Raw genomic sequence first — 21152 nt, forward strand, 5'->3', positions numbered from 1 at the left:
GTCTGCACCAGCCCTTGGAAAGAGCACCCAACCCAAGCCCACACCCCCACCCTCCCCATAACCCAGTAATCCCACCCAACCTTTTTGGACACCAAGGGCCACCATCATCTCTTTAAGTTGCATGGCCAATAACCCTTCCTAACCTTTTTGGACACTAAGGCCAATTTAGCATGGCCAATCCACCTAACCTGCACGTCTTTGGACTTTTGGAGGAAACCGGAGCACCCAGAGGAAACCCACGCAGACATGGGGAGAACGTGCAGACAATGACCCAAGCCGGGAACCTGGGACCCTGGAGCTGTGAAGCAACTGTGCTGAACACTGTGCTACCGTGCTGCTCTATGATTCTAATACACTACTCCAGTCCCATGCACTTTCATTTTACACGGTAATCTCTTCTGTGGGACTTTGTCAAAAGCCTTCTTAGAATCCAAATACACCTCCTCGTCAACTCCACTACTTAGATCCTCGAAGAATTCCAGTAGATTTGTCAAACATAAATCCATGCTCACTCTGTCTGATTCTGCCACTGCTTTCCAAATGCTCTGCCAAATGCAACTTTTATAATGAGTTCTAGTACTTTCCTCACAACTGACATCAGGCTGACTGTCTTTTTCTCTACCTCCCTTTTTAAATAGTGGGCTTACATTAGCTCAGCTCCAATATGTAAGAACTGTTCAAGAGTCTATAGAATCTTGGAAGATGACCACCAATGCATCCATTATTTCTAGGGCCTCCTCCATTAATACACTGGGACGTAGGTTAAAGGGCCCTGGGAATTTATCGGCCTTCAATCCCAGCGACTTTCCCAACACCACTTCCCTGTGAATACTGATTTCTTTCAGTTCCTCCCTCTCACTGAACCCTGTGTTCCCCATCATTTTTAATCTGTTATATGTGTCCTTTTTAAAGACAGAACCAAAGTATGTATTCAGATGGTCAGCCATTTATTTATTCCCCATTGTAAATTCGCCTATTTCTGAAGACATTTGTCTTCACCAATCATTTCATGCCTACAGAAATCTTTACAGTCAGTTATTGTGTTCCCCACAGCTTACACTCGTACTCTATTTTCTCTTCTTAATAAATCCCTTGGTCCTCCTTTGCTGAATTCTAAACTGCTTGCAATTTTCAGGTCTGTTGTTTTTTTTTCTAATCAAACTGTATGCCTCTTCCTTGGGTCTTATACTATCTAAAATTCCCTTGTAAGCCATGGTCTGGCCACATTTCCCGTTTTATTTTTGCACCAAACAAGAATAAACAATTGTTGCAGTTCACATGTGCTCTTTGAATGTTTGCCATTGTCTATCCACCATCATCTCTTTAAGTAACATTTTCCAATCCATTATAGCCAACTCGACCCTCATACATTCGTAGTTTCCTTTATTAAGATTCAGGACCCTAGTTCAGAATCAAGTATATCACTCTCCATCTCAATGGTCACTCATCCCCAAGTCGCCTCACACAACTAGATAGCCAATTATTTCTTTCTCATTACACAATACCCAGTCTCGGATGCCCTGTTCTCCAGTTGAATCCTCAATATATTGGTCCAGAAAACCATCTCGAATACACTCCAGCAATTCCTCCTCTACGGTATTGTTATTAATTTGATTTGCCCGATCTATGTGCAGATGTTCCTTTATCACATGTGTCTCTAATTTCCTGTTTAATGCCATTGCCAAAATCACCACTACAGTTTGCAGGTCTAGATACAACCCCCACTAACATTTCGTACCCCTTAGTGTTTCTCAGGATTCCCATGAAATCGCATACCTCTGAGAACAGCTGGGAAAATGAGGAGAAATTAAAGTGAATTTCAGAGAGCTGGAGCAAATTTGACTCGATTCCATAAGGAGAACTGAATGATCCCTCAAGATCTCATAGTGTAGCAGAGAATTATTGGTGGAATTAGAAAGAATTAGGTGAATTGGATTTTTATTCTTACATCTTAACAAATTATAGTATTAAATTATTTGAGCTTACTTTGTGTTTTAAAATTATTCAGCGAAGTCGCTTTTTATTTTACAATGTGACATTTTGAGGCATAGTTTTTGCAATTAATCACTGGGTGTTTGAATTTCTCTGTAAATATTTACAATCTCTACAGAGACTGTAACAATATAAAATGGTATGTTTCAAATTGTTTGACAAACGCAAAAAACAAAACACTACAAATCCTGGAAATCTAAAATAAAATCAAAGAATTCTGAAAACACTTAACAGGTCAGGTGGCATCTGTGGAGGGAGAAACAAAGATAACACATCAGGTCTGTGATTTTCATCAGAACTGAGTAACATTCAAAATGTAATAGGTTTTGATAAAAGTGAAATGGGGAAAGGGTAGGAAGAAGAAGAAAAGGGAAGATCTGTGATAGGGTAGATGGATGAATGATCCTATCCTACCATTCACACCTCCTCTGCACACATATTTGATTTATTTTCTTGACCCATTGCCGCCCTCTTTGGTGTTACACCTTGACACCTTTTGTGACTTAATCTCTCTTGCCCTGCACCCTCTCATGGGTCTTTCCCTTTTGATCACCACCTCACCCTCCCCAATTTTACTAATTTAAACCTATTATTTCTACCTTAACTCAGTTCTGATGAAAGGTCACAGACACAACAGTTGGGCGGGATTCTCCGAGCCCCCGCCGGGCCAGGGAATCGCCAGGGGGCGCCGTGAATCCCGCCCCGCTGCCCTGACGCCAGCTGCCGGATTCTCAGGTGGCGGTTTTTCGGTGGGGGCGGGAATCACGCCGCGCCGGTCAGGGGCTGTTGGCAGCGGCCCCCCTGGCGATTCTCCAGCCCGCGATGGGCCGAGCGACCGCCAGTTTTTGGCGGGCCCACCGGCGTACATTACACCAGGTCCTTACCGGCGGGAACTACCTCTGTGGGCGGCCTGCGGAGTCCTTGGGGGGGGGGGGGGGGTGCAGGGGTATTTGGCCCTGGGAGGGGGGGCCCACAGTGGCCTGGCCCATGATCGGGGCCCACCGATCTGCGGGCGGGCCTGTGCCGTTGGGTCACTCTTTCCCTCCGCGCCGGCCGGTGTAATGGTCCGCCATGGCCGGCGCGGAGAAGAACCCCCCTGCGCATGCACTGGGATGACGCCAGCACATTCTGGCACTCCCACGCAAGCGGCAACCTTGCCGCCACCGGCCTAGCCCCTGAAGGTGCGGAAGATTCCGCACCTTCCAGGTGGCCCGACGCCGGAATGGTTCGCGCCACTCCTCGACGCCATTACGGCCCGCCCCTCCGATTAGGGGAGAATCCTGCCCAAAATGTTTCTCTCTTCACAGATGCTACCAGACTTGATAAGTGTTTCTAGCATTTTTTGTTTTCTCTAAATTGTTTGAAGTGACATAAAAACTCTTTATCTATTGGAATGCTAAAAAGACAAAGTTATGCTTTGAAGCCAACTTGAATGTTAGTGTTGGCATGTTAAGTCATTTGAACAATGGGAAACAAGAAACAAATCATAAACCTTTCTTTGAAATACTGAGAACTTATCTAAGATGAAATGTTTGAACAGCTGTGCACATTTATCAGTTCTGATGAATGCACTAATGATACATGAGGCAGTGAAATGGAGAAAAATCCTGTAATGATCACTGCCTTTTACCAATTACACGTTTTCCCACTGGCCTCTACTTTCCTTAATATCTCTCCCTGTTTTTAATAATTTCCGAAATTCTATCATATGTGCCAACCTTTTGTCTTCCCAGTTAAAATCCTTCACATTCACCATTGTCTTTTTGCATGTCCTGTGTAAGATATTTTTTTGCATTGTTGTATAAATGTATGTTAAAGTGTAAAAATGTGCAAGAATACAGGGAAAGGGTGGGGGAGTGAGGCGAGCGGAGTTGTTCTCACAGGGAGCCAGAACAGGCATGATGGGCTGAAGGATCTCCTTCTTTGATGTAATAATCCTATGATTATTTTCTTTTAATTCTTTCATTGGCTGTTAATATCACTGGCCAGGCTGACATTTGTTGTCTTTCCCTGATTGCCCTTCAGAGGATTATGGTTAACCGTCTCCTTGAATGGGTGCAATCAATCTGGTGTGGATACAACCACAGTGCTGCTAGGAAGTTAGTTCCAGGATTTTTACTCAATAACAGTGAAAGAATGGCGGTACGGGTCCCAAGTCAGGATAATGTATGGCTTGAAGGAAAACTTGCAGATGGTGATGTTCCTATGCTGCCCTTATCCACCCTAGTGGCTAAGGTCAAGGGTTCGGAAGGTACTGTTGAGGGAGCCTTGGCAAATTGTTGAAATGCATCTTGTGTATAGTCCACACTGTTGCCACTGTACATTGGTGGTGGAGTGAATTAATATTAGGGGTGGTGGGTGGTGGTACTGATCAAACAGACTGGTGGAACCTGGATGGCATTGAGCTTCTTGAGTGTTGTTAGAGTTGTACACATACAGGCAAGTGGAGAGTATTCTGTCACCTTTCTGGCTTGTGCCTTGTAGATGATGGACAGACTTTGGATAGTGGGAGGTGAGTTACTCACCACAGAATTCCTCAGCCTCTGACTTGCTCTTGTAGACATAGTATTTATACGGCTGGTTCAGATCCATTTCTACGCAACGCTAACAACCAAGATGTTGATGGTGGTGTTTCAGCAATGGGAATATTGTTGCATGTCAAAGGAAGATGGTTAGATTCTCTTTTGCTGGAGGTGGCCATTGCCTAGTACTTGTATGGGAAAAATGATACTTGCCACTTATCAGCCCAAACCTGAATGTTGTCCAGGTCTTGCTGCGTTTGGGCACAGATTGCTTCAATAGCTGTGAAGCTGCGATTGGTACTGAACACCATGCAATTGGCCGTGAACCTCCCTATTTCTAACCTAATGATTGAGGAAAGGTCACTGATAAGGCGGAAACCCTCATAACATTTAAGAAGCATTTAAATGAGCACTTGAAATGTCGTAGCATACAAGTAAGCGGACCGAGTGCTGGAAACTGGGATTAGAATAGATAGGTGCTTGATGGCTGGCACGAACACGATGGGCCGAAGGCTTCTTTTTGGGTGGTAAAAGTCTAGGGCTCTATAACTCAATGAGTATGAAACAGATGAAGATGGTTGGGCCGATGAATTCCTGCAGTGATATCCTGGCACTGAGATGACTGACTTCCAATAACCGCATAGGAACATAGGAATTAGGAGCAGAAGTAGGCAATTCAACCATTCAACCATAACTATCTTCCTTTGTGCGAGGTATGATGCCAGTGGAGAGATTTCCCCTGGTTGCCACTGACTTCAAATTTGCTAGGGCCCCTTAATGCCACGGTTGGTCAAATGTCAAGGGCAGTCACTCTCACTTCTCCTCACCGTTCTGTCAATTTATTATTGACTGTGAACAAGAAATTCCTCTTGGACCTTTTAGTACTAACAGTGCCAGTGAAAAGTAGGATCATTATGAAAGTCTAAAACTTATCACAGAGAGTTAAACAAACCTACTTTAGGAATTGGAGACTTTTTCATCTTGCTGTACATATTCAACAACTTGCTCCATGGAGAGAATGACATTTTTAGGTTGTTTTCCTTTGGCTGATCTAGAAGTCCAAAAACAAAGTTTGTTTGCATTTTAATCCATTTCTAAAGAAAAGCCTAACCTCTCGTTGTCTAAAAGTTTACCTCCAAGACTTACTGAATCGTTTTGGAGACTGGGTGAGAATCAGTTGAACTTGACCAAATCAGTAAACTTCCTTCTGTGTATTGCTATGCTCCATTATTGCTTTATTACTATTATCGTCTCTAAGGATATGGAGCTCGTAATGTAAACTGTTCTCTCAACAGATGCTGACTGACTTGTCTTTTCAGCTTTTTTCTGTCCTGGCTCCAGATTAACAGAACCTGCAGTTCTTTCTGTCATGGAAAGATTCAGGATTCATGCCAAACAACCATAAATGTCTGCTAAACGTGCAGCAAATATACTGTTTCACTATAAATCATTGTTATTTGAAACTACAATAACTAAAATTCACCAATTGAGTGAATTTCAAAGAGCCTGCATTGTTTCTTAACCACAAAACGCAACTTCTCAATACAGTGTGGAAAAAAAAAACCTTGGGCGGGATTCGCCATTCCCCCAGCCGTGTGTTTCTCGGTGGCACACCGTTCACTGGCAGTAGGATTCTCTCCTCTCGTAGTCATGATACAAGTGACACACATATCCCAAGAATGAACGTTCTTTAAAAATTCCCTAAACCATCTCAGAGGTTCCTGGGATCACAGTTATGGTGTTTGAGAATTTGTTTAAATGTGAAATGTTAGATAAACATTGGCACAAAAAGCTGCCAGCTATGGTAAACAAAGCCAATATACCTCAAGTTCTCAATGTAAATTATCATTATCCAACAATAAAGAAATCATTTTTGTAGAAATTATCATAGAATTTACAGTGCAGAAGGAGGCCATTCGGCCCATCGAGTCTGCACCGGCTCCTGGAACAAACACCCTACCCAAGGTCAACACCTCCACCCTATCTCCATAATCCAGTAACCCCACCCAACACTAAGGGCAATTTTGGACACTAAGGGCAATTTATCATGGCTAATACACCTAACCTGCGCATCTTTGGACTGTAGGAGGAAACCGGAGCACCCGGAGGAAACCCACGCAGACACGGGGAGGATGTGCAGACTCCACACAGACAGTGACCCAAGCCGGAATCGAACCTGGGACCCTGGAGCTGTGAAGCAATTGTGCTATCCACAATGCTACCATGCTGCCCCGATAATGGATAAATTTCAAAATTGGCTTGGAATTGCGGTTTTATGAACTAATAACATGCAGAAATATAATTTCAGCCTTCGCAAACAGCAAAGAAAGGCAATGCAGACTCTTCCATACCCTTTAAAAGTGATTCACTCTCGTCCTTGGTACTGCTGTAATCTAGCAAGGACTCGTTAGAATTCACAGATGTATTCTGTTCTTCTACAGGCATAACCTTTAGACTGGTGTTGATGTTTGACCTGTCCAAAGTAATAGTAAAAAAATACATTATTGTAATGTTGTACGAAACAAAGGATTTCAAATAGTAAAGGTGAGTCAGTTCATTAGGTGCTTCTCTGGAGTATTTCATCTTAGAACTATAAAGGATCAGATTGATGGATATGACCTTTTCTTTCTCGAGGTAGGGGGCGGGATTCTGTGTTAAGCGTTAACGCCGTCGGTAAACGCCGTCGAGAACATGGCCTCAGGATCAGCAATTCTGGCCCCTACAGTGGGCCAGCACGGCACTGGAGCGGTTCAGTGGGCGTCAAATGGGATCCGCGCATGCGCAGTGGCACTGACGCCAACACGCGCATGCGCAGTGGCTTCCTTCAACGCGCCGGCCCCGATGCACCATGGCGCAGGACTACAGGGGCCGGTGCGGAAGGAAGGAGGCCCCCAGCCAGAGAGGCTGGCCCGCCGATCGGTGGGCCCTGATTGCAGGCCAGCCCACATCGGACCCCCACAGACCACCCCCAACCCTTCCACGCCGAGTTCTGCCGGCTGAGAGCAGGTGTGGACGGCGACGGCAGGACTCGGCTTTTTTACGACGGCCGCTCAGCCCATCCCGGGCCGAGAATCGGCAGACCGGCTGCATGGAGCGGCCCCCGACACGCACTACGTCGACCACGCCGGCGCTCTGCGGAGAATTGCGTGCCGGCATCAGGGCGGTGTGGCACAATTCGTGCCTGTCGCGGGAATTCTCCGGCCCAGCTCCGGGCTGAGAGAATCCCACCCAAGATTTCTTTGCTAATCTGATTGAAACATGACACTCAAAACAATTGAATTTATATATTTCTAATTGTAAGGTGTTGATAGTTACATTTGTTTTAATTATCTATTAACATTTGCAATGGAGAATAGTGTATCACTTTTCCTAAGTAGTATCATCCACCAGTATATTGCATCCTTTGCACAATCTAAAATCTGGTTACTAACACAGCTACAGTCTTTTTGAATTCAATTATGGGATGGGAGCATTGCTGGCAAGGGCAGCGTTTATTGCCCATTCCTGGTTGCCCTTGAGACATTGATGGTAAGCTGCCTTCTTGAACCGCCGCAGTCCCTGAGGTGTAGGTGCCCCCTCAGTGCTGTTAGGGAGAGAGTTCCAGGATTTTGACCCAGCGACAGTGAAGGGACAGCGATACATTTCCAAATCTGGATGGTGAGTGATTTGGAGGGCAGCCTCCAGGTGGTGGTGTACCCAGATTATCTGCTACCCTTGTCCTTCTTGAAGGTTTAGTAAGTTCCTGCAGTGTATCTTGTAGGTGGTACACACTGCTGCCACAGTCCATAGGTGGTTGAGGAATTGGACATTTGTGGAAGGAGTAGCAATCAAGAGGGCTTCTTTGACCTGGATGGTGTTGATCGTCTTCAATATTGCTGGAGTTGTACTCATCCAGGCAAATGGTGAATATTCCATCACATTCCTGACTTGTTCCTTGTAGATAGTGGATAGGCTTTGAAGAGTCTGGAGTTGATTGCTCGCTGCAGGATTCCAAGCCTTTGACCTGCTCTTGTAGCCACAGTATTTATGTGACCAGTCCATTACTTCAGTTTCTGGTCAATGGTAACCCCCAGAATGTAGATAGTGGAACAGTCAATGATGATAATGCCATTGAATGTCAAGGGGCAGTGTTTAGATCCTCTCTTGTTGGAGGTGGTCATTGCTGGAACTTGTGTGGAATGAATGTTACTTGCCACTTGTCAGCCCAAGCCTGGATATTGTTCAGGTCTTTCTGCTTTTGGACATGGACTGCTTCAGTATCTGAGGAGTCATGAATGGTGTTGAACACAGTGCAGTCATCAGCAAACCTTTTCACTTCTGACCTTATGATGGAGGGAAGGCCATTGATGAAGCAACTGAAGATTGATGGGTCTAGGACACCACCCTGCAGTGATGTCCTGGAGCTGAGATGATTGCCCTCACGCCACCACAACCATCTTACTTTGTACCAGGTGTGACTCCAACCTTGATGTCAAGGGCAGTCAGCCTCTCGTTACCTCTGGAGTTCAGCTCTTTTGTCCATGTTTTAACCAAAGCAGGAAGCTGGTAGACTTTGTTTGATATTGTTACCTAAAATTTACCAAACTTTTCAGGGTTGTTGGTCGTTCTGGGTGAGTGTGCTTAACACTCAATTTGGCTCTGTTTCTTTTCTTAGCTCTGGGGTCGCCTAGTGTCATGAGGCGTTCCATTGCCTGCATGGCCATTTCCTCTTTCTCTCTTTAATTTGGAACAAGGGATGATAAGGTAATGCTTTTAAAATACGGGTACGGCTTTCGCTATGTTCCGATTATAAAACTCCCGAAAGTTTGACGCAACAAAAATCTCTCGGTTTAACCTTACATCCCTGTTAGTTACGCATGCAAAAACACACTTCCGAATTATGACTATTGATTTGAACTCCTTGAACACTTGTGGTTTTTCCTTTTCCCAATTGGATTTCCAATTCAAATTTCTGGGTTCTCTCGGACTGGGGAGGTCACTTCTAATCGAGTCCCGGCGGAGTCTGCCACTAAATGTTGGTCGTTCTGGGTGAGTGTGCTTAACACTCAATTTGGCTCTGTTTCTTTTCTAAGCTCTGGAGTCGCCAGGTGTCGTTAAGACACCGCCACAAGCTTCAAGGTGAAGTTCAAAGCAATAAAACCATAAACCAATTAGTAAGTCCAAACAACTGTGTTTATTATAATACAATTATAATAACTACCCATGCACACGCTAAAAGGATTAAACTTATTCCTACCGCTAAATAAACTGATACTTATCTCGAAGGAACTGCTGGGTCAGGGAACAAGGCCTCTTGCTCTACTCTGGGGCGAAATTCTCCGACCCCCAGCAGGGTCGGAGAATCGCCTGGGGCCGCCGAAAACCCTGCCCCCGCCGTGGCAGAGATTCTCCGCCACCCGGGAAGTGGCGGTGGCGGGAATCTCACCACTCCAATCGGAGAGGCCCCTGCGGTGATTCTCAGGCCTGGATGGGCCGAAGTCCCGCCGCTGGGAGGCCTCTTCCGCCGCCGAGGTTTGAACCACCTCTGGAACGACGGGATCAGCGGCGCGAGCGGGCCCTAGGGTCCTGGGGGAAGACGGGGGGCGATCGAACCCCGGGGGGGGGCCTGGCCCGTGATCGGGGCCCCCCGCTCAGACTCCGGGCCAGTGCCCTGGGTGCACTATTTCTCCTCCGCGGCCGCCACGGCCTCCGCCATGGCGGAAGCGGAAGAGAACCCCACATCGCGCATGTGCCGGCAGTGACGTCAGTGGCCAGCTACCGCTGACATCACTGCTGGCGCATGCGCCGACCGGCGAAAGCCTTTCGGCCAGCCCCGCTGCCGGGGGCGCCGTTTTTTTGCGCCAGTCTTCTGGTGCCAACCGCTCCGGCACGGGGCTGGCCCCCAAAGGCGGAAAGAATTCCCCACCTTTGGGGAGCCCCGACCCCTGAGTGGTTGGCGCCACTCTCCTACTCCGGGACCCTCTGTCACGCCGGGTAGGGGAGAATGCCGCCCCTGCTCTGCAGACTTCAGATTGGTATCAGTTAAAAGGGGTCAGGAGTGCCTATCTCTGGTAGCGATCGTTGTGAGGCACTTACTTGTTGGCGGCTGCTGTCCGAACCCTCTCCTCTCTCTCATTCAAGATCTTCTTGGCAAAAGCTGGTCCACGGAGGAGTGTTGGTCAAAGAGAGAGAAGGGCTGGAGGGCTGGATCAGAAGACTGAACCATGTGTGGGACCTGTCTTTTATAGGTCCCAGGGGATCCGTGCCCATTTGGGCGGACTCCCTTACCTGCTTGGAATCGATTGGGTCTCTTCCCAATCGATATGTTTGAACCCCCCAATCATGGAGCAGTTCCTCGGTCACTGGGGCGGTTCTTGGGACTTATTGTTTTGGGCTTCTCTGGCGCCGAAAGGTCTGGCCTTCCATTCAATGTATCGGTCTGTGTTTAATTTGTTCCATTGTATCTGGGGATCGCCTCATTAGTATGTTAACTGGTTTCTTTTCACAGTGCTGTCTGGTTTCTACAGCAGTCAAAACTGGTTTCTGCAGCCGTCCCAATATACAAGCGCTTTGCAAGCTGCTTGCTTTACAACATGTCCATTTGCCCTGCATTCCTTGCAATCTTCCATTTTGTGTTGGGCAGTGGCACCCCAGGTGGCTACACTCCCTCCTTGTGATCCTCATGAGAAATCATGACGGATCACCTAAGTATGGTGTCTTTGTGTTCCCTGACCTCAGCGAGTTCCATGGCTTCTATTCTTTCCTCAACTGTGGCAAAAAAAATTTAACAGTTTCTGATTGGCGCTATGTCAAAGGGGACATGCATTACCAATTCGAATCGGGAACCTCTAACTATCTCAATAAACTATTCTCATCTCACATTTAAAACATCCTATAACATTCTAAACCATTACTCATTCATACAACAGTATCTTTACATTTCGTTTTCTGACTCGGCAGTCGAGCGCAGAACATTATAATACATCCGCAAAGGTCTTTAGTTACAACATCAAATCTAATTAAATCCTTTATTACACGTCAAGGGGTTGGGGGGATTGGTGGAATCCGAAAATAGGGGATTGTACTCTGTAAATGGTTGAGGCGCAAGAGCGGGAGGCTCTCCTTCTCCATTTTCTTAACCGGAGGGTCTGCGCTATGATGCAGAGAACTGCGATCACCAAAAGTGATTCAATGACGTACAAAAGTGAGTACCAGTTCATGAATTTTGTGCACCAGGTCTGATCCTTGCTGTTCATTACTGGGCTTTGAGAAGTCGGTGTGTGGGAAACATTAACGCCGGGGGTCATAGGGGAAAAATGGTTTGCGTCCGCGCGCAAAAATACAAAAACAGTAACTAAAAGCATGTAGTTCTACATCGTGGTCTTCTTCCTTCTCTTCCTTCTGTCCTTTTGTATTGCTGATCTTGCTCTGATCCTTCCTTCGAACGTTCAAAACCTATGGGATCAAGCACAGTATCTGTCAATAATTTGTTTAATACCTGTAATGTTAGTGTATCTGTCCTCTCATTCCAATTGTCCCTTAAATGAATGGCCAAGTCACACCCTGTGACTCCCCTCATTTTTTTTTTTCAAAAGCGAATTTAGGACCAGACATACACCTAACAACTTTTCCCACTGCGAGCCGTCTCGCAGGCTTTGCGATTTACCATCCGAATGTTCCTGGATGTAAATAGCATATGGGATGGTGGCCGAAGGGCTACCTTAAACAAAAATGAAACCAAAGTTTAGAAACGAAAAGGTCAAATGAGTTGCGTATGGGCCGCGATGGGTAAGAGTTGTATGGGATCCCCGGGTAGGGCGAGCTGTGCTGTACCCGAGCTTAGCTGACCAAAGGGGGGTCCTCAGACAGGGCGGGTCCTCAATGCCGTTTCTCCACTGCCTGAGCAACCTGAAATGGACGGGCAAGAATATAGTCATATGGAATTGCAGCCTCTATTCCCAGAATAGAGGGGCACCTAAAAAAAAGGGAGGAGCCAAGATGCTCCTTGTGAAAAAGTTGAGCTGGGCTCCAGACATTTCAGATGTGTCAAGTTCTCAGAATTATCTGCGGACAAACTAATGTGCATGTGAGGTGGTCACAAGCTTTTCGGCTGAAAAGTAAGTGGCCAATCTCCAAATCAAACATTTAACATACAAACAAACAAACATCCGTGCAGGTTCCATCAGAAAGGACAGCGCTTCTCTTAAGCGGTTCCCCTTTTTACATCATCTGGACACCTCACTTCTCCTCATGCTCTGCGAACAGGGTCACAAAGGGGTTGCCGTGTCGGGAGTCAGACATCAAGTCATCCTCTTCTCCCAGATCCCATACCCTTGTATGGATCAGGCATGCAATCTTTGCATTGTGTGACCGGGGGTCACTCTCGTCATTGCGGACAAGTCGCCAAGAATTGTCCCTGTGCCAAATCGTGGGGTCTAAAATTGAAGGAGCGTTGTTGGGGTCGTCAGTGTTGGGTGGTGGGTTTGGGTGTGGGTCTGGATTATTAATGTAGGTGATTTCCATGGGGTCACTGGAGTCGGGGTCGAAGTCGGTGGAGTGGGGGCTGTAGGGTGGAGTGCTGTGGCTGTCCTCAGTCTCACAGTCACTGTCACTGTCTCTGCTGTGGCAGCTTGTGGGCGTTCCGGGGCATGGTCTGGAGTCAGTGGGCGGAGTCGAGGTCGAGTCCGATGAGGAACTGGTCTGTAAGGGGGAGGGTGGAAATGTGTCTCTTGTGGGCGGGGCGAGGTGTTCTGTTGCATCGAGCACGACATGGTGCGAGTGGTTTGACTGTGTTCTATAAGCCTTTAGTTGGTTAATATGAAACCACGCAGTCTTACCGTTTGGGTATTTTATTCTGTATACTGAGGGGCTGATTTTGTCCGAAATTGAGTACGGGCCGGAAAATTTATGAGCCAAAAACGTGCTGGGGTTATAAACAGATAGCATAACCTGTTGCCCAACCTGAAATTCTGTGGGGTGTACATTCTTGTTGAAACAGGCCCTGCTCTGTTTCCGTCGTTTTCCCAATGTTACTGCGGCTACTAACTCTGCAGACCTCACAGTTTCAACTAATTCTTTGACTGCTTTCTCGTGTGTGAGGGCCGTCACTTCTGGGCTGGTCATGTCCAGTCCTAAAAGGAATTCTGATCCTTTCATAGGGCGTCCGGTCATGAGTGTGTGTGGGGTGAAACCTGTAGATGATGAAACTGTATTTCGGATGAACATTAGTGCGAATGGGAGCACTGAATCCCAAGTCGAATTGTTCTCCTGCACCATCTTCCTAAGGGTCGATTTTAGGGTCCGATTCATGCGTTTTACTATCCCGCTTGACTGGGGGTGATACGCAATGTGGAAATTCTGTTTTATTCCGAATATGGTCAGGACGTTCTTCATGACCCGCCCTGTAAAGTGAGATCCCTGATCTGACTCTATACTTCTGGGGAGACCCCATCTCGTGAAGATGTGGTGGGTCAGGATCTTTGCAGCTGTCTTTGCTGTGTTGGTGCGTGAAGGGAATGCCTCTACCCATTTGGTAAAGGTATCTATGACCACCAGAACATATTTATAGCCATTCCTGCAAGGGGGCAATGGTCCTATAAAATCGATCTGGAGGTTTGTCCAGGGGCCATTAACGGGGCGAGTGTGGCTGAGTTGTGCCTTCTTTGAATACCTCTCCAGGTTATTCGGCGCACAAATTAAACAATTCTCAATATAGTGGGTTACATCTTGTCGTAAGTTGGGCCACCAACAGAGTTGTCTAAGGTGTCTTGTGGTAGGGTCGATCCCTTGGTGTCCATGACGGTCATGGAATAAGGCAATCATTTGATTCCTGTCCTGTTCAGGAACCACATACAATTTATCTTTAATGATCACACCCTCATGTGTGGTCAAAGCGTGTTTGAATCTATCGTACTGGGCCACAAAGTTTCCTTTAAAAATCTCCCGGAGATTTTCGTCCTGCTTCTGTGCCTGTACTAAATCTTTGATTTCTGTCTGTGAGACCTGAACTGCACTCACAGGGGCGCTAGCTGGTGCGCTAGCTGGGGGTGTCCAAAGGTGACCTCGCCTGGAACCTGCTTTTGCCAGTGCGTCGGCTTTTACATTTCCAGGGGGGGATGACCTATGTTGACTTCTAACTTTAACTATGCCATACGCCCTATCCTTTGCCTTCTCTAGGATATGGCGGAGTAATGGGGCTGATGGAAGGGGCTTCCCGTCTGCGGAGACAAAACCTCTTGTCCTCCACAGGGGTAGAAAATCGGTCAGGCTGTTACAGACATATAAGCTGTCCGAATATCTGCTGGGCTGGGGAACGAATCTGGGTGGTCCACTATATATGCAATGGCCGCGAGCTCTGCTGCCTGCGTGCCTAAGTGACCTGGTAATTTTAATGCAATCTCTTCTAGTGCGCCACCCTGCGCATCCTCAACATAGATCCCGCATCCAGTGATGCGTTCTCCATCTAAAACTGTGGATGAACCGTCCACATATATTTTCAATGGGGCACATGTGACTGTGTGCTGGGGGCTCTGGCTTGAATTCATTATCTTCCTGGGGGGTGTCTTTGCAATGAAGGGTCCTGTGTTGTGTAGGGGTGCTACAATCTCGCATTCATGGGGTTGTCCTGGATATTGTAGGTTGTCCGCTAAATATGTGTGTGTTTTGGTCCGTTTAACTGTTGTGTCCCGTCCTTGTAACAGTAGTGTCCACCTAGCTGCTCTTATCTGGCTCACTGAACCGTCCTTCAGTCGACCGTCTAAAAGTAACTGTGTGAGGGTGTGCTCGGTCAAAATGGTGATGGGATTAAGTCCGGTAATGTACAAGAAGTACTGAACTGCCCAAAAAGCTGCTAGTAGGTGCCTCTCGCAGGCTGAAAATCCTTGTTCTACGGGGTCTAAAAGTCTGGAGGCATAAGCTACTGGTCGTAGCTGCTCGTGACGTTCCTGAAGGAGCACGGCCGAGAGGGTCAGATCGGTGCTAGCTACCTCTATTGCATAGGGGGAGAGTTGGTGTGGATCTTGTAGCGCAGGTGCTGCGCTGAGGGCTTTCTTTAACTCTTCCACAGCCTCTGTATGCTGCGGAAGCCATTCCCAAGGGGCTCCTTTCTTAAGGAGGTCTGAGAGTGGGGCTGCCTTTGTCGCAAAACCATCGATATGGTTCCGACAATACCCAACCAGTCCTAAAAACGACCGGAGGGCTGAAACATTCTGGGGAAGGGGCAATTTGACAATCGATTCAATTCTTTTGAACTCGATCTCGCGTTTGCCGTGCGTGATGACTGTACCCAAATACATCACTTGATTCTCTAATATTTGGGCCTTTCTGAGGTTAACTTTACATCCAATGTCTTGTAAAATTTCCAGGAGCTCGGATAGAAGTGTGATGTGCTCTGCCTTGGTGTCTGTCTGCAGTAATAGGTCGCCAACAGACTGTACCAGACATTCGGGTCGGGAAAATTTGGCTAATCCATTTGCCAGCTGTCGGTGGAAAATGGAGGGGGAATTGTGGAATCCTTGTGGGAGGCATGTCCACGTATACTGCTGTCCTTTAAATGTGAAGGCAAATTTGTACTGGCACGCCTTTGCCAATGGGATTGACCAGAAGCAGCAGGGTAGCATGGTGGTTAGCATAAATGCTTCACAGCTCCAGGGTCCCAGGTTCGATTCCCGGCTGGGTCACTGTCTGTGTGGAGTCTGCACGTCCTCCCCCTGTGTGCGTGGGTTTCCTCCGGGTGCTCCGGTTTCCTCCCACAGTCCAAAGATGTGCGGGTTAGGTGGATTGGCCATGCTAAATTGCCCGTAGTGTCCTATTAAAAGTAAGGTTAAGGGGGGGTTGTTGGGTTACGGGTATAGGGTGGATACGTGGGTTTGAGTAGGGTGATCATGGCTCGGCACAACATTGAGGGCCGAAGGGCCTGTTCTGTGCTGTACTGTTCTATGTTCTATGTTCTAAGCCATTGCTAATGTCCAATACCGTGAAATATTTGGAGTGGAGTCCCTGCTTGAGCATGGTCTCGGGACTTGTTGCTACCATGGGGGCTACTGCTGGGGTTACTTTGCTGAGTTCCCGATAATCTATGGTCAGACGCCATGATCCGTCGGGCTTCCTCACTGTCCAAATAGGTGCATTATTAGTTGAGGCTACTGTCCTAAGTACACCCTGCTCTAATAAGCTCTCTATAACTTTTCCAATTTCTCTCTCTGCTTCTAGGGGTAATCGGTACTGTCTCTGTGGTCTCGGGTCAGGTCCAGTAACTTGAACTTGTCCAGTCATTCTGCCGCAGTCGTGCCGGTGACTGGCAAATGCTGTCCTGTGTCTGTTCAAAACTGCCCTAACGTGTTTGTCCGTGCTAAGCGTGGTCGGGTCGAAACAATAGTCGCCTACTGCGCTAATCCTGTTTGCATACACTCCTACTGTGAGAGTTGCGGGTGCTCTGTCAGATTTTGCCATTCGCCAGACACACTGATTGACTGGATCGAACGACAGGCTGTGGGCATTCATAAAATCAATACCCAGTATGTGTTCTGCTGTGCGGGGCAGACTAACTAAAACAATGGGGTGTCAGGTGGAGATGTTCCCTAGCTGAATTGATACAGGGGCTGTAATGTGTCCCTGCTGCAAGTGACCTGTAAATCCGCTGAGTGTAATTGTGGATGTGGTGGGCCACATGTCCGCCTGTGCTGTGGTGGTGGAATTAATTGTTGTGCGGGACCCTCCTGTGTCCCAAAGTAATTCTATGGGCTTCCCTCTAATCTTTGCTGTGACCACCGGCCTTCCGGATCGGTCCCAGAGGGTGTCACAGACCCAAGTGGGGGAGCCCGAAAACCGTCAGTCCGTTCCGTCCACATTGGTCTGTCCTGACTGCGTCTCTATACTGTGTATTGGCTTAGCTTTTTTCCTGTTCAGAGTACCTGTCTGCTGGCCTCTCTGAGATCTCTGTGGGCCGTTGCATTCCCTTGCAAAATGCCCTAACTGTCCGCAGTTGTAACATTCCTGCGACTTCTGTGGGGGGCAGTTCTTTCCTTCGTTTACCCATGCGGGGTTTTGGTGCGCTCTTACTGCCTGTATATCTGCTGCAGCCTGAGATTCCTCTGGGGTCTTCACTTTAACCTTGCCTTGGACAGATTGCTCCCAAGCGCGGGACAATCTTTTCAAAACCCATTTTTCATTATGGGCCTCTTCTGAGGGGTCATAACTACTGCAGACATTCTGTCCTGCATCTGTGGCGTGGGAGATTATGGTGCGGGTCCATTTAACCATATTATCGCGGGTTAAATGCGCTCGGTCTAAATTGCCAAAAGCGGCAGTGAAATGAATCCACAGCCTTCCTGCGAATGCGTCCCTGAGTTGTGTTACAGTTAAGGGGGTGGTGTAGGTGATGTCGGGTGCGCCTTCTGTGGCTGCCTTTCTTTGGGTGGTGACTGGGTTCATAGGTGCGGGTGCAATCTGATCTGTGGGGGGCTGGGGCGCTTTCCTTTTCTGTTGCGCTGCTGGCGCACATGTTCCCTGAACATAGCGCTGCGTTGTCTCGCTCAATTCTTGCCAATCTGGGGCATTTTCCTCATCTAACTAGGTTCCAAATGTTTCTTGGAACCCATTCTGTACGGAAAGCAGAGATTGCAGCTGCGCAATCTGCTTCCTACACTTCGCGTGATCCACTGTGCTTTGCCTTTGCTCAGTGGTGGCAGCATGGAGTGCTCTTAAAGCTGCCTTTAGGTCAGAGCATTGCCTTTGCAGTGCCTCTACCTGCTTCTCTGACTCTTCCCTTATCAGAACTGCTCGCTACACATCCTGACAGGCTTTCTCATACTGTGATTGGGAACTGCTCAGATGGGCTAGACAAGACTGATTTGCCCTCTTGGCATCATCCACCTCTCTATCCTTCTCTGCCAGCTTCCTTCTTAACTCTAGGTTTTCCTTTTCGATGTCCCTGACATCCACTTTGCTCATCCTATTCCTTTCCTCTAATTCTTTGCGGAGCGTCCGAACGACCTCCTCTGTGCCTCGCAATTGTGCCAAGCAGGACACAATTGCCATCGGCTTGCGTGCTTTTCCTAAACTCTTCTTGTGAATTTTAGAAAGGTTCTCCCACCAAGTATGTCCTATACTCCCGGGACCTGTCTCCTCATTCACACAAAACTCACTCCAAAGGGGCCATCCTTTCCCTTTGAGATATTTCCTGAGTTCCAGCTCCCATACCGGACACTGGCCTACTCTGCTACTGTTGGTCGCTGCGACCACAAACTGCTCTGGGTTCATGAGGCGTTCCATTGCCTGCATGGCCATTTCCTCTTTCTCTCTTTAATTTGGAACAAGGGATGATAAAATAATGCTTTTAAAATACGGGTACGGCTTTCGCTATGTTCCGATTATAAAACTCCCGAAAGTTTGACGCAACAAAAATCTCTCGGTTTAACCTTACAACCCTGTTAGTTACGCATGCAAAAACACACTTCCGAATTATGACTATTGATTTGAACCCCTTGAACACTTGTGGTTTTTCCTTTTCCCAATTGGATTTCCAATTCAAATTTCTGGGTTCTCTCGGAGTGGGGATGTCACTTCTAATCGAATCCCGGCGGAGTCTGTCACTAAATGTTGGTCGTTCTGGGTGAGTGTGCTTAACACTCAATTTGGCTCTGTTTCTTTTCTTAGCTCTGGAGTCGCCAGATGTCGTTAAGACACCGCCACAAGCTTCAAGGTGAAGTTCAAAGCAATAAAACCATACACCAATTAGTAAGTCCAAACAACTGAGTTTATTATAATAACTACCCATGCACACGCTAAAAGGATTAAACTTATTCCTACCGCTAAATAAACTAATACTTATCTCGAAGGAACTGCTGGGTCAGGGAACAAGGCCTCTTGCTCTGCTCTGGTCTGCAGACTTCAGGTCGGTATCAGTTAAAAGGGGTCAGGAGTGCCTATCTCTGGTAGCGATCGTTGTGAGGCACTTACTTGTTGGCGGCTGCTGTCCGAACCCTCTCCTCTCTCTCATTCAAGATCTTCTTGGCAAAAGCTGGTCCACGGAGGAGTGTTGGTCAAAGAGAGAGAAGGGCTGGAGGGCTGGATCAGAAGACTGAACCATGTGTGGGACCTGTCTTTTATAGGTCCCAGGGGATCCGCGCCCCTTTGGGCGGACTCCCTTACCTGCTTGGAATTGATTGGGTCTCTTCCCAATCGATATGTTTGAACCCCCCAATCATGGGGCAGTTCCTCGGTCACTGGGGCGGTTCTTGGGACTTATTGTTTTGGGCTTCTCTGGCGCCGAAAGGTCTGGCCTTCCATTCAATGTATCGATCTGTGTTTAACTTGTTTCCATTGTATCTGGGGATTGCCCGGTATCGCCTCATTAGTATGTTAACTGGTTTCTTTTCACAATGCTGTCTGGTTTCTGCAGCAGTCAAAACTGGTTTCTGCAGCCGTCCCAATATACAAGCGCTTTGCCAGCTGCTTGCTTTACAACATGTCCATTTTCCCTGCATTCCTTGCAATCTTCCATTTTGTGTTGGGCAGTGGCCACCCCAGGTGGCTACAGGGTCCTCGACTGATTGAGTGAAGCAGTAATGTTGCTTTATTCTTTCTTGAATATATCGTCATACACAGAATAAAGAAAAAGAAATATGTATCTGTCTATGTGCATATAGATGTATGTATTGTAGATAATTTATAATATATCTACAAAAAGATATATGTATTAAATATATCATAGTGTGAGGCTTCACAATTTTGTCTTTGTGAATTGCACCATAAAAATAATGCAACACTTCAAATTGAATGTGCCAGAATAGTACCCAACATTGCATTGCATTACAGCTATAAATGTACATTCTTAACCGACCACCCGTCAGCAGGAAATAATGTGGAATATGAAAATATTTATTTTTCTTATCCTGACTATTAATAAAAATAAAATAACATCTGACTGTTGCTTCCATGGAAACACTAGGTGGATGCGTGCTGAATTACAGAAAATATTCAGGATCCAAAAACGTTTAAATGGACTTCCGGCAACCCATATAAATATAAAACTGTATAAATTAATTGCCAAAATATGGGTCAATCATAACAAGAGCAACTGTGTTCCAAACATATTTTAAAGGCCCTAATTCAAATCCCTGAAATAGGCCGTCTACACCACTTGCAAAATAATAATAATAATCGCTTATTCTCACAAGTAGGCTTCAATGAAGTTACTGTGAAAAGACATCAAGCAGAAACAAAGAACCATTCAGATCACCAGTATTGTCTGTCATCTAACCCCATTGCCTGTCTTACTGAAAGGACTGGCAGCCATACCTTACTCTAAGAATTTAACTCTTTGCTTCCTATTTGAAACCAATTTTCATTCTTCTCCATTTTGATGCCTTTCCTCTAGCCTCTCTCCTTTCCCCTATCCCTTCTTTCCATAGAATAGAACCTTAGAACCATTGAATTCCTACAGGGAAGAAGGAGGCCATTTGGCCCATCGAGTCTGCACCAACCCTCCGAAAGAGCACCCTACCTCTTCCTTTCATTTTCTCTAATCCTTCCTCTACGCCATTGCCATCTTTCTTTCATCACCTTCATTCAACTCCCGCCATCTCCTCCCTCCTCTCCTTTTGTCCCATGCCTCTACCCTACCTTGTTCAAATTATCTCACCTCCCTTGTCAGACCTG

At 46.9% G+C, this 21152-nt stretch overlaps 1 protein-coding gene across 2 annotated transcripts in view; it reads right to left on the minus strand.

The window, feature by feature from the left end:
* Positions 1–21152, minus strand: part of LOC119978037 — a 68300-nt gene that overhangs the window by 36829 nt on the left and 10319 nt on the right. For both annotated transcript variants that reach the window (XM_038819368.1, XM_038819369.1), the window contains exons 2-3: positions 6866–6987; positions 5471–5565 (exon numbers count right to left, since the gene is read on the minus strand). In XM_038819368.1, the coding sequence (XP_038675296.1) occupies positions 5471–5565; positions 6866–6987 (217 nt within the window). The remainder of the gene's footprint in view (positions 1–5470; positions 5566–6865; positions 6988–21152) is intronic.

This window comes from Scyliorhinus canicula, chromosome 15 (assembly GCF_902713615.1).
Source record: "Scyliorhinus canicula chromosome 15, sScyCan1.1, whole genome shotgun sequence".
Taxonomy (NCBI): Eukaryota; Metazoa; Chordata; class Chondrichthyes; order Carcharhiniformes; family Scyliorhinidae; genus Scyliorhinus; species Scyliorhinus canicula.